The following is a 13,358-nucleotide window of genomic DNA, read 5'->3' as shown; positions in this document are numbered from 1 at the left end:
CGCCCCAATTCTCTCCAAACCAACAGCATTAAAATGGAAATTCTTTACTGTATGATTCAATTTAGATAAAGTTTGGAAACATGCAAAGGTAATCTAGATGTTAGAAGTCAGTAAATTAGTTACTTTTGCATGGGTGGGGGAGGAGAGGATGGGTTGGGGGACTAGAAAGGAGTACAAGGGGACTGCTGAAGAGCTGGAAATGTTTCATGTCTTGATATGGACGCTGGTTATTTTGGGGAAATTCATCAAGCTGTGCATATATGATACATGCACTTTCCTTAATGTATAATTTGATATAAACTTCACATTTAAAAGAGCAAAAAAGGAGTATCTTCTTGAGACAATAACAAAAACCCACCACTACTATGAAAGTTTGTTCAGTTTCATCTCCAGCCTCGATGCCTAGCCAGATAGGGAAGGACAGGATGGCAGAGTGGATGTCACATGCAAGGGCTCAGATCTGAGCTGGAGAATGCTGTCTCCTGGAATTGAGCACAAGGAGGTGGACAAGGTGGCCACGACAGCCAAGGAGCAAGACATGGCAACAGGGTCCATGGTACCTGGGTATGCAGGAAGTTATTAGCGACAACTCCTTTTCTGTGAAAATTCAAGTGTAGGGGCCGGCCCGGTGGTGCACTGCTACAGTGCGCCGCTTGGGAGTGCGGTGGCGCGCCCGCCGAGGGTTCGGATCCCACATAAAGACCGATTCCCGCTCACTGGCTGAGCAAGGTATGGGCGCAGCACCGAGGGTTGCAATCCCGTTGCCGGTCCCGGTCCGGTATGGGCGCGACACTGAGGGTTGTGATCCGTTGCCGGACACGAAAAAAGACAAAAAGGAAAAAAAAAAAAAATTCAAGTGTAAACTATCAAAAATTAACTCCTGGCTCACCTCCTCACCTCCTTCAGGACTCTGCTCAAATGCCATCCCCTCAGTGTGACCCTAGTTTACCACTCCGTTTAAAACCTGCCTACTGTTCCTGCCCTTGCCAACATGGCATGGCCCTGTCCCTCTTTCCTGCTTTGTCTTTATCCATAGCACTTACCACAATCTAATAGTACTTGATCTGTTTTCAACCTATTGTCAGTTTCTGCCCACCAGAATTTAAACTCTATAAAGGATTTTTTTACATATAGTAAAATTTATTTACATATAGATTTAACTTACATAAACTGCACATATGTGCACAGTTCTATGAGTTTTGACATGTCTACATCTGTAGCAAAAAATCATCCCAGCCCAAACAGAGAACATTTCCATCACTCTGGAAGTTTCCTCATGCCTCTTTCCAGTCAGTCTCCCACCACCAGCAACCATGTTCTGATTTCTACAGCTATAGATTAGCTTTGTCTACTTTTGAACTCTGTATAAATGGAATCATACAACATGTTTTTTTTTTTTTTTTTGGTATCTGGCTTCTTTTGTTCAGCTTAATGTTTTTTGAGATTCTTCCAAGTTGTTGTGTTTATTGGTAGTATGTTCCCTTTTGCTGCTGAGTACTATTCCGTGGTATGAATATCTGTTCTCCTGTTAATGGATATTAGAGTTGTTTCCAGCTTTTGTCTGTATGAATGAAGCTGCTATGTTGTTGTACATATTTTGAGGTCTATAAGCTTTCATTTTCCTTTAATAAACACCTAGAAGTAGAAGGCAGGGCTTTTTGTTTACTTTGTTTATGGTTGTAAACCCAGTGTCCAGAGCAGTGCCCGGCACAGTGTAGGTGCTCAGCAAATACTTGCCAAGTGAGTGGTGGTACTCCATCTCCATCCCTTAGGAGACAGAAAACTTTTGCTTAACTCAGCACAGTATCAGAAAAATGTGATTCACCACCCTCCAGTGGCCAAGCCGAGCAAAGCTGTGCTAATTCCTGAGTATCTTGTAAAGGTATTATTAAATTTCATTCTTTCATTTTTCTTTTTTTTTTTTTCAAAAGGATGACCGGTAAGGGGATCTCAACCCTTGACTTGGTGTTGTCAGCACCACGCTCAGGCAGTGAGCGAACCGGCCATCCCTACATGGGATCCGAACCCGTGGCCTTGGTGTTATCAGCACCATACTCTACCGAGTGAGCCACAGGCCGGCCCATATTCTTTCATTTTTCTACATGTGTGGAATGCCTATTTTGGACATCAAAATGAAAGCAATGGGAATATAAAGATGTATAAGATAGTCTCTGGCTTCAAAGAATCACACAGCCTGGTGGCAGAGGGCAGAAGGGAAACACTCCCTATAACTGGTGTGGTAAAGTGCTACAGAAGAAATGTACAGAGCTATGGAAATAGTACTATTGGGATGGTGAGCTCAGAGGGGGACCTTAGGAAAGGTTTCCAGAAGAAGGGGAGTCTTAAAGGGTACACAAGGATTAGCCCAGGGGATAAAGAAATGGTGCAGGACAAGGCTTTAGACTAAAAATGTCAATTTTAGATTGTTGAGTTTAAGGGGTGAGGCAGAAAGCATATCACATGAGGTCTGGCACACCAAGTTAGAAAACCTGGACATTTTAACCAATGGGTGATGGAATACTAAGGAATGAATTTAAAGAGAGGAGCTGCATGGACAGCTCCGTGTTTGAATAGTGTGGAAGACAGGTTTGAAGGGGATAAAACTGGAGGTGGGAAAACATACTTGGCCATTTCAGCAATACAGGCCTGACTTAGGGCAGTCATAGAAGGATTAAGAGGAAGCAGCAGACTTAAGAAACATTTTGGACATAAAATCATCAGAGCTTTGTAACTCTTTAGATATGGAAGAGTGAGAAAAGAATCATGAACAGTTCTCAGCATTTCTGACTTAAGTGACAGGACGTGCTGCCAACTAAGAGAAACGGGTGGCTGGGTGAGGGAAGCAGAGGAGTTCTGACTGCAAATAACAGGTTGTCTGCAAATAACTGTTCCCTTCTTCCTCCTTGGTGATAGAACCCCTAAGGGCACTGGCCACCTGGGATACAGACTGCGTTTTCCAGCCCCAATTTTAGCTAGGTATGTACATGAAACAAAGTTAAGACAAAAGAGATTCAAGTGCAAGCATCATGTACAGCTTTGGAAAATATCCTTCAGTGGAAGAATTTTGCCTTTCTTCCTTTTCTCCTCCATACTGGCTGAAATACAGATGGGATGGCTAGAGCACAACAGCTATCTTGGATCATGAGAGGAAACCACATCCTGGAGATGACAGAACAACAGGAGAAAGGAGCCTGGATCCCTGATATCTTGGAGCAGCATATAAGCCCCAAAACACTTACCTCTGGACTTAATGTGAGAGAAATAAGCTCTTCTATCTTACTTAAGGCACTATTACTTGGGGTTCCTGGTCACATGCAGCCAGGCTAATCCTCAACTGATCGCTAAGACATATCCAGGTGGAAATATCACACAGGGCACTGGACACATGAGTCAGAGGTCTGGGAAGGACTTCACTCTAGGAGTTCCATCGCCATCATTCTTCTCAGCAAAATCTGTGATGAAAATCCTACTGTACTGCTTCATGCAGAAGAAAAGAGGAAAGTTTACCTGATAATCAGTATTTCATTCTGTACTGAAAGAAACCACCAGGTACCATCCTTCCTTTGAAAACAGGACATGTCATGAACCCTGTTCTTCTATGTGATTTCCTCACATGTATCACTTCAGTAGTTGCTGTTAAGCAGTTTACTCTGATGATGACCACATAGTCAATTATATTGGACCTTAATATGTTCAGAGCTAGATAGATAATATTGCCTAAGCCCAAAGCTCTTGGAAGTGAGAGTCTGGAGGTACACCACAGTCTCAGGGATCACAGTGCAGAGATTTTTATCTCCCCAGGTGACCCTCCAGCACTGTTACCAATGGGCTCAAACCTAGCTGGCTTACCTGCATAGGACCCACTTTTATAGAAGCAGCTGGCTTTAGCAGATAAAAAAGCTGTTTGGGAGCCAAGCTATAGACAGCTATAGACAACTTCTTTATCAACTCGGAGGGAAGTCACTGGATCTACCTGTTTTCAAATATTTCACAACAAACATGACACAAAGCAGGAAGCAGGCTCAGGTACTAATTTATAAAAGCAGTAGACATGGTAGAGAATACATAGCGGAAAAGATATGGGAGAAGCCAAACAATGTGGGTTTGCGGATCCCATAGCTCTATCAGGCCAGACACCCCATCCTATGGTTCAGCAAGATGAGGCAATGGGGTAAGGCTGCTTGGTGAGACTTGCCCCACACGATGAAGGCAACTACTGGCCTGTCCAAGAGGGAAAGGATAACTGAGGCCTCCTACCGTACGGAGAGTCACACCTAAGGGGCCATGACTAAAGCCTTTTACTGCAGGAGCCTTAGCAGGATATGGCACCATCAGAGAAGTGGAAAAAAGCATGATTGCCCAGACACTAGAATTATTCATAAAGGCCACAATGTTGAATCTCTGTTCAAGAAAGGCCTTGAGGCTTGGGGAGAAGTCCAATGCATTGCTTCTTTAAAACTTAATTCATACCTATGAACTGATGAATAGATAAATAAGATGTGGTATATCCATATAATGGAATATTTGGCCATAAAAAGGAATGAAGTACTGACACATGCTACGACATGGATGAATCTTGAAAACATTATGCTAAGTGAAAGAAGCCAGAAAAACGACCATGTACTATATGATTACATTTACATGAAATGTCCAGAAAAAGCAAATCCATGGAGATAGAAGATTAGTGGTTACCTAGGGGTGGAGGGGATGGAGGGCTTAGGGGTGATGGTTAAAGGGTACAGGGGTTCTTTTGGAGTGATAAAAATGTTCCAAAATGATTGTGGTGATGGTTCTGCAACTCTGTAAATGCAGTAAAAACTACTAAATTGCACATTTCAAAAAAAATGAATTGTATAGTACATGAGTTACATCTCAGTAAAGCTGTTTATATATATAAACCCACGACATTTAATTCATACATCTACTGCAACTCCAATAAAAATTCTAAACATTTCCCCACCTCCTAAATAGGACAAGATGATTCTAAATTCATCTGGATGAACATGGAGGACATTATGCTAAGTGAAATAAACCAGTCACAGGAGGATAAATATTATTTGATTCTACTTATATGTGGTATCTAAAATAGTCCAACTCATAGAAACAGAGTAGAATGATGGTTGCCAGGGGCTAGAGGGGAAGGAGATATGGGGAGTTGTTTCATGCGCACAAAGTTTCAGTTATGCAAGATGAATACATTTTAAAGATCTGCTATTCACCCACAGTTAATGATCTGTACTGTACATTTTAAAATTTCTTAAGGTAGATGTCATGTTAAGTGTTTTTACCATAATAATAATAAAAGATAAATATAAATTAAATATTAAAAAATAAAGTTTATCTGGAAGAACAGCCAAGACAGTTTTTAGAAAAGGATGATGAAAGAGACTGGTCCTGGAATAAAAAACAAAGAAACAAACAAACTAAAACACTATAAAGCTCAAAAAAATCTAAGCCACGTGGTACTTGCATAGAAATGGAGATAAATGGAACAGAATAAAGAAGTAGAACCATGTAAATAATGGAGTTTATATAATATTATAAAAAGAGTTTTCATATTGGTGAAAAAAGGATGTACTATTTATAAGTGGTGTTGAAACAATTAGCTATTGAACTGGAACAGTAACTTTAAATCTCAACCTCCAACATAAAGGAAAATAAATGACTAATGAAATTTAAAACGCTAAATGTAAAAACAAAACCTCAAGAATTTTAGAAGAAAACATAGGAGAGTATTTTTATAATCTTTGGGTAGGGAAGGAAAGACTTCCTAAGCAAAATACCAAATCCAAACACCCTGAAGGTGATGTTTCATTCATAGTCTTCACCACAGTTTGCAATTACTTGTTTACCTGTTTGTGAGTTTCCCCACTAGATGGACCCAGGTATATCTGCTTAGTCACTATCTCCTGACACACAGAAAGAGCTCAATAAATATTTATCAAATGGACAGATTTGTTTTTTTTTTTTTTTTAAAAGATGACCAGTAAGGGGATCTTAACCCTTGACTTGGTGTTGTCAGCACCACGCTCACCCAGTGAGCAACAAGCCATCCCTATATGGGATCCGAACCCGTGGCCTTGGTTTTATCAGCACCGCACTCTCCGGAGTGAGCCACGGGCCGGCCCAAAATGGACAGATTTGAATATGTAAAATTTAGTAAGTTCTACATAAGGAGACACAATAAGGAGATAAATGATGGTCTGGGAAAAAAATATTAGGTTGAACCATATAAAATTCTCGTGTTGGGGGATCACAAATGGTTGAATATTAGCAATTTAATGTGATCCAACCTAACATTTTAACGTGTACCAGGTGGAGCATGACTATATCTAATCTGCACACACAAAAAAGACCAATAATCCATTCGGAAAAAATGGGTAAATTATTAAACGAGCAGATCTTGAAAGAAACAAATGATAATACACATAAGAAAAGATGTACAATCTCCCTGATGAGCAAGTGGAAACAAAAACTGAAACACAAACTGTGGTTTATTTGCCAGACTGGTAAAACATGACTAGACTAAGATATCCAATTTTGCTAAGGATTTGAGGAAAAGTGCATCCACTCATCAGTGGCTGGAGTACGAACTGGTGTAAACTTTTTTGGAGTATAATTTAGTAGTACCTACTTGGCATGCTCTTAGGACTTGCAATTTCACTTCTAGGATTCTTTCAGACAAATAAGTATTTTAACACAAATGCACAGGAAAACATGTACAAGGATATCCATTGCAATGCTATTTATAATAGCTAAAATTTGTAGGCAATTTAAATGTTCTTCTATAACAGAATAATTAAACTGTAGTAAAGCCTTATTACAGAAATAATAAAATTGCTGAAAATAATGAGGTAGGATCTATATGTCCAGACTTGGAAAGTTGGCTATAATATTTTTAAATGAAAATAAGATACAGAAAAGTATGAATATTTATTTATTTTTGCACAATGTCCACTGTCAAACTTATCCCCAGGTCCCAGGGCAGGAGATCCAGGGCCCATGACCTGCTGGGCTTGCTGTGGCAGCCATCTGGGTCAGTCCCCGTTATGACAGAAATGAGGGCTGAATTTGACTTGACTGCAAGCATGGATAGTTTGACCCCATTTTTCTGAACACAAGAAAGAAAAACAATATGCACAGTTCTATCTATACACAGGAAATGGTCTGGATGAATACACACCAAAAGGTTAACAACAGTAGTTAACCCAGGTGTATGTGTGTGTGTGTGCGTGTGTGCGTGTGCATGTGCATATGTGTGTGTGTGTGTGTGTGTATAATAACACTTCCATACTGTTTTGATTTTTTTTAGTGAGCATGTACTTCTACCACAATTTTTTTAAGGGAAAGAAACAATAAGAAATGTGCTGGGTCTGCTTTGGAGCAGAAACTGTAGTAGGGGGAGCCATGAGAAGTCTAAGGGCAGGGATCTAAGTTAATATACCACCAAGTCATACAAAGAGCAGAGGTGGTAAGGTCAAAAGACCTGGGTTTGAGTTTGGGAAGCTCATTAAATCTCCAAGACTTGGATTTCTCATCTGTTAAATGGATTGATATATCTACCTTAAAGAGATATTGGGGCCTACTAAACAAAATCGGGTATGTCAAAGTATTTTGCAAACAGTAAAGTACCTTAAAAATCAGAGTGATATTACTGCTTGGCATGGTAAGGCCCTAGGTTGAAAATCAGAACAAGGGCTAAAGCTACAAACTCCAAAGGGAAAGAGAGACTGATGGGAACTGATGGATTCAAAGAGAATTACCAATCAACTACAACATGTGGATCTGATTTGGACTCTGATTCAAAGTGTTAAATAGATTTATGAGAATCAAGAAAATTTGAACACTGTGTATTAGATTATATTAAGTGGCTATTATTACTTTTTAGATGTGATAATTGCATTATGGCTGTGTGTTTTTTTAAACTCCTAATCTTTTAGAGATACATAGGGAAATATTTATGGATGAAATGATAATGATGTTTGATATTGGGATTTGCTTCAAAATGATTCACAAGGGTGAGGGGGTGGAGAATCAATAGAGCTATAGATGAAAAGAGATTGGCTTATAAAGTTGAGTGATGGGTATATGGGGATTTATGGTATTATTTTGTCTACTTTTAAATATGTTTGAAATTTGGCACAATTAAAGTTTAGTAAAAAATGAATGGGCCCATCTTCCTAGGTGTAGAAAGTACCAAAGACCCACGTGGAGTCTGTTGAAGAGGTGAAACTAAGTGTAGCCTTGCCCCTCGGAAGAGCAGAGAGGCCCACCCTTCACTGCATAAACACCATACGTCAGCGTTTCACTGCTCAGCAGGTGGGGCTGATCAACCAAATACCAAGATCAGAAAGCAGTCAAATCTATCACAGAAAGACATGGGACTGATGGCGTTGAGGTACTAATGGGGTGGGCGCCTATAGAAAGTAAAGCTTGGTACAAAATCTAAATGGGGCTGTCCAGTTAGTTCATTTGGTTAGAACAATGCTGATAACACCAAGGTCTGGGGTTCAATTCCTGTATAACTGCCAACTGCTCCCCAAAAGAGAGAGAGAGAAAAATATATATAAATGGCAGCTAACAAGATAATTAAATATCCAATCAGAACGGTAGCTGCCAAGGATTATGTTAACTGGCATAATACTGTTACTGAGATTTCACGCCAGCATTTTAGACTTCAAATGTAGATTAATGAATGGATTAATACCTTCTTAGGTTCATCCTTTAATGCTATTTTGGAAAACTACTATTTCAAGAAGCAACACAAAAATCCTAATAGATCAGTTGAATGCTCTTTTAACAGTTAAACAACACAGTAGCTGCCTCCAAAAGTTGACATATTAATGGATGGGGGTAGGAGGGAGATTTTAAAAAGTCCTCTAGAAAAAGCTTTCTTTGTATGTTTTTGGAAGCTAAATTTTAACAGTCTTGCTCGCTGCTAAAGATCACCTGATAGAGTGGGCAAGAGTGACCTTCCACCCTTACTCCCAGTTCTACCCTGATTGCTGCTACTTAAGTGGAACAAGGAATGGTATTCATTTACCTTAACTTTTTGAGACTGCCTCATGAAAGACCAAAACACCATCCTTTGAGCCCCATCAGAAAACCTTAATAGGATGGATCAAGTGAGACGTTTCTTATGCACCCCACTCTCCCAGGGTCTCCTTTCTCGTCCACTTCTCATTACCCCCTCAGCCATCCCTCACAGCCCCTAGTTCTTGCTCTGCCACTAAGGAGGAGACAGGAAATCTCCTCATCTGTGAAATGAAGGATTAGACCGGAAGGTTTTCTAATATCCCTTTCGATGTCTTTATTCTTACATGAGCTTCTCCTTACCTGACTAAGGGAACAAAGCATCAGGCATGACAGATGGGTTTTCCCGTGAACCTTCAAGCACAAGTGATTAAGGAACCAAAAGGGAGAAACGAGATCCTCAACTCCTTTCAAACTCTCTGCTTACTTTAGGCTCGTTGGAAGAGGAGGCTGGGACTGTAGAAAACCTAACTGCCACCATGGAATCTAATCACTTTCCGAAGTGACAAGAATCCAGTGGGGTAAGAGGTGAAAAAGCAGTGAGGAGAAATCAAGTCCTAGAGCTATCCTTGGGCCATTACATCACCTCCAGTACAAGCTGCATTCTGGTGGTGCAACCTTCTCTCTACACAACCACATCTTGCTCCTAAGATACAGCATGTGAACTGAAGTGTGAGTGCCTGATATACAATCTAAGGTTCCAGCTTTTGTGGATGACAGCCTATGTTGGAGACAAGCTAAAAATAATCCTAAAATAACCTCAAACAAACGCTCAAACCATCTGCATATGGCAGAACATAAATATATCAATTTGGTCATTCTTGTGACAAAGCAGGCCTTTTTAGGTAAGGTCAGTGATCATCTCAAAAGATAAATTCCAGGCTGCTACCACTGCTAAAACAGGTTGAGCTGTGTTTCCAAAGCCACTATCTCTTTTTTAGCAAGACATATCCACTGGCTGCACTCTTGGGAAAAAAACAAACAGATGGCAGATAAGAAAGAGCAATAGCTTATCAACTTGCTACTCGTGCTTCTTACCCACGTATTCTGAAAGGAAGACGACAAAGAACGGAGTGACCAGGTCATTAATTCCCTGGACATACCCACTGGCAGGGTGTCGGATGGCCCAAATAAAGAGAATTCTTTCAAAGATCTAGGAAAATGAGAAAGAAAGAAGACATGAGTGTTAAATCAGGGGACATACTCCCTCCTTCCACTTACCTACATGATTTATCTCAGGGTTAGTGTAGAATTTTTAGAAAAAATTAAAAATACTGTGGGACAAAGGAAGCACATAAATGCAAAAAGTTTCTAACAAATTAGTTGTTTTCAAGTAAGGGTAGGTACTTCTTGTCCTTTATTCATCTTTTCAATATCTGGTCACTGTAATATAAAATTGGGAAAAGGACAGTGACACAAAAGACTTAGAAAAAGGTCAGCTATGGATGTCATCAATTCAAGTCACCACATTCTCATCTGTAGATTCTGCTTCTCTATTTCCAGGAACAAGATATCAGAAAAGTTCTGATATCTTTTTCTAAATCTTTTTCAATCATTACAGATTTAGAGAGGAAATGCCTTCTCTACCACCCTTCCTTCTCTCCCTGCTGAGAAGGAAGGAGATCTAGATTTAGTTCTAACCCAGCCTGAATAGGAACAAGTGACAGACTATACTTGCAGGAAGTCACTTCATATATCAGGATGCAACTCAGACATTTCCTGGGGATAGGAAGTCGAACCAAATCCTATGGACACCTACAGCTGGAAATTTGAGAACAGAGAAATCAGCCTGCCTCTGGAGTTAAGCATATCAGCCACAAGAAGCCAGAGGACTAGGTTGGGGACAAAGGAGAAATCTTTGTGGTCCCTTTACAGAGTCCTGAACTGTCCCATTCAACTACACTCCCCTCTTTCATTAGGCCCTCGGAGCTCCCCCTGCATCTTTTCTCAACCTGATACCCATTGCCTGGCTTCATCCTGGTGACCTCAACTACTAAGCCTGACACATTCTTCATTCTGGCTTTGATTGAGCTGCCTTATGTCTCTGTGAACCGTACCAGAGGGATGGCAGAGGTGGTGGTGAGTACATGCAGGTGGGACAGGAGATTAGAGGGCCTCCATAGCACATGGACTCCATAGAGGCCCAACCAGTCAGCTCTGGGGTCAGACTGAAGAGGCCCTCCCAAGCAGGTGCAAGGTAGAATAATCTCCCAGGGAGACCAATAAAAAGGAAATGGTTATATGATTTTGTAGATGGTTATCTAGTATGGGAGAGATGCAGAAAATCGAGACACAAAATAAAGCCCCTGTATCATAAACAATTGAGTCTGCCTTCCAGCTGGCAGAGAGAGCTGAGAAATACTTCTACTGTCAACACTTCTGCCCTTACAGACAGGGATAAGAAAGCCCTACCTGGAAATGAGCCGGCTTCTCCGCCTCCACTAGACTTACCCACCTGCTCTCTGTGGTTGAGGGAAGGGCATGGCATCCTCATTTGGGTTAGGTCCAACACTCGAATGGGAGCTCTTTTACATTCTTTCCTCTCTATTGCTAAATGAGCCTTCTTGCTCCCTTGAAAATGGAGCTCAAGCTAGACCCATCACGTTCATAAAGTTTCAAGAGTTTCCTGCCCCGTTCTGTTTCCTTGTACCTCTCGTGGCCTGTGTCTGTCTGGAGGCCTCTGTTCAAACGCTCCTCTAGGTCAGTCTTTCTGAAGGACTTACAAGGGCTTCTTCTCTACACTACTTACCCCCTGTGAATACAGGAATCCTTGGTGACTGGTTTTAACAATGGCCAAGTACATGGAAGCTGGCTGTTTAGAGTCAGGAGACCTACAATAATCCCTCTCTAGTAAGGATGGGGCAATGCAGGAGCACTCACACTGTACAAGTGAAGATGTCAAAGGGATGGAAACTGAAGAGCACCAAGCCTGGTTACCAGGGAGACCAAGGATCCTCACTACAGAAAAAGTCAGAGTTAATCCTGCCTCATAGAGGAGTGAATAGGATAATCTTTGAAGGTTTTCTTACACCTTGTCTACTAGTATGGGTAATTCTGACTTACTATGCTTAAGTCTCAAGTACCTTTCTAGTTTTCCAAGTAAGCCTTTCAGTATTCTGTGTTATTTAATCCTTTTTTCCTTGTTTGGCATTTTTACTATATTTAGGATGACTATAGTCTGGCTAGACGAAAAGGTGATTCAAGAAAAACTGGAAAGAATGAGTTTGAGCTTCTGTCTTTGTACTCAGTTTTCACTGCTAGGGGAACCCTTTTAAACAGTCTACTTTCCCCATCTCCAGGTTTAGAAGTAAGCATGCACAGGTAAAATAAGTTTCTGCACATCTCCAAGTTAACATGAGGAATAAGCAGGGCTGAGCCCTGGGAAACTGAATGGGAGGAACAAAACAATCCTGAATGGCCTTTTAACCTCCTTTCAGCTGAATCTTACAGATAACGTAATGGCATCACCCTCAAAATCTTCTCTATGTTATTGGTAAGTCATGAGGGACCCCACCAGTGGAGACATCTATATTAAAACAGAATTTCATGAATACAATCCAAAGTCAAATAGAAATTATTTTGAGCATTTTTACCACCATCCCTCTCCATCATGAGGAGAACTGAAAGCTCAATTCAAAGAGCACTAACACTCAGCATCCTGGCTACTGTAAAGCTACAATGGAAATCCCTAATCTCAAGGAGTTCATAGTTCCTACTTGGGTCAAAAGATAATAGTCCCCCTGAGACCTATGTACTTCATTAACTTGTTAGGTTTTTTTTGGCTGGCCAGTACAGGGATTGAACCCTGGGCCTTGGATTAACTTGTTAGGTCTTAAAATATCACCAATTCCACTTCTGAATATATGCTGAAGAGAATTTATAACAGGGACTCAAACAGATATTTGCACACCCATGTTAATAGCAGCATTATTCATAATAGCTAAAAGGTGGAAGCAACCCACGTGTCCACTGACAGATGAATGGATCAACACTATGTGTTACACATATAATGGAATATTATTTAGCCTTAAAAAAGGAGAGAAATTCTGACAAATGCTACAACATGGAAGAACCTTGAAGACATTATGCTAAATGAAATAAGCAAGTCACAAAAGGACAATATTGTATGATCCCACTTACTTGAGGTATCTGGAGTAGTCAAATTCATAAAGACAAAAAGTAGAATGGTGGTTGCTAGGGAATGGAGAGTTATTACTTGATGGGTATAGGGTTTCAGTTTGGGAAGATGAAAAAAGTTCTGGAGATGAATGGTCGTGATGGTCATGCAAAAATGTAAATGTACTTAATGCCAGTGAACTGTGCGT

At 40.6% G+C, this 13,358-nt stretch overlaps 1 protein-coding gene across 1 annotated transcript in view; it reads right to left on the bottom strand.

The window, feature by feature from the left end:
* The window catches only part of TBC1D22B (TBC1 domain family, member 22B), a 67,807-nt gene that overhangs the window by 28,446 nt on the left and 26,003 nt on the right, over nt 1-13,358 (bottom strand). Inside the window, exon 8 of the mRNA XM_008568428.1 lies at nt 10,072-10,186. Within this exon, the coding sequence (XP_008566650.1) occupies nt 10,072-10,186 (115 nt within the window). The remainder of the gene's footprint in view (nt 1-10,071; nt 10,187-13,358) is intronic.

The sequence above is a fragment of the Galeopterus variegatus genome, unplaced genomic scaffold, assembly GCF_000696425.1.
Source record: "Galeopterus variegatus unplaced genomic scaffold, G_variegatus-3.0.2 Scaffold409, whole genome shotgun sequence".
NCBI lineage: Eukaryota > Metazoa > Chordata > Mammalia > Dermoptera > Cynocephalidae > Galeopterus > Galeopterus variegatus.
The sequence above is the reverse complement of the archived record's forward strand: the minus strand, read 5'-3'. Positions and strand labels throughout refer to the sequence as shown.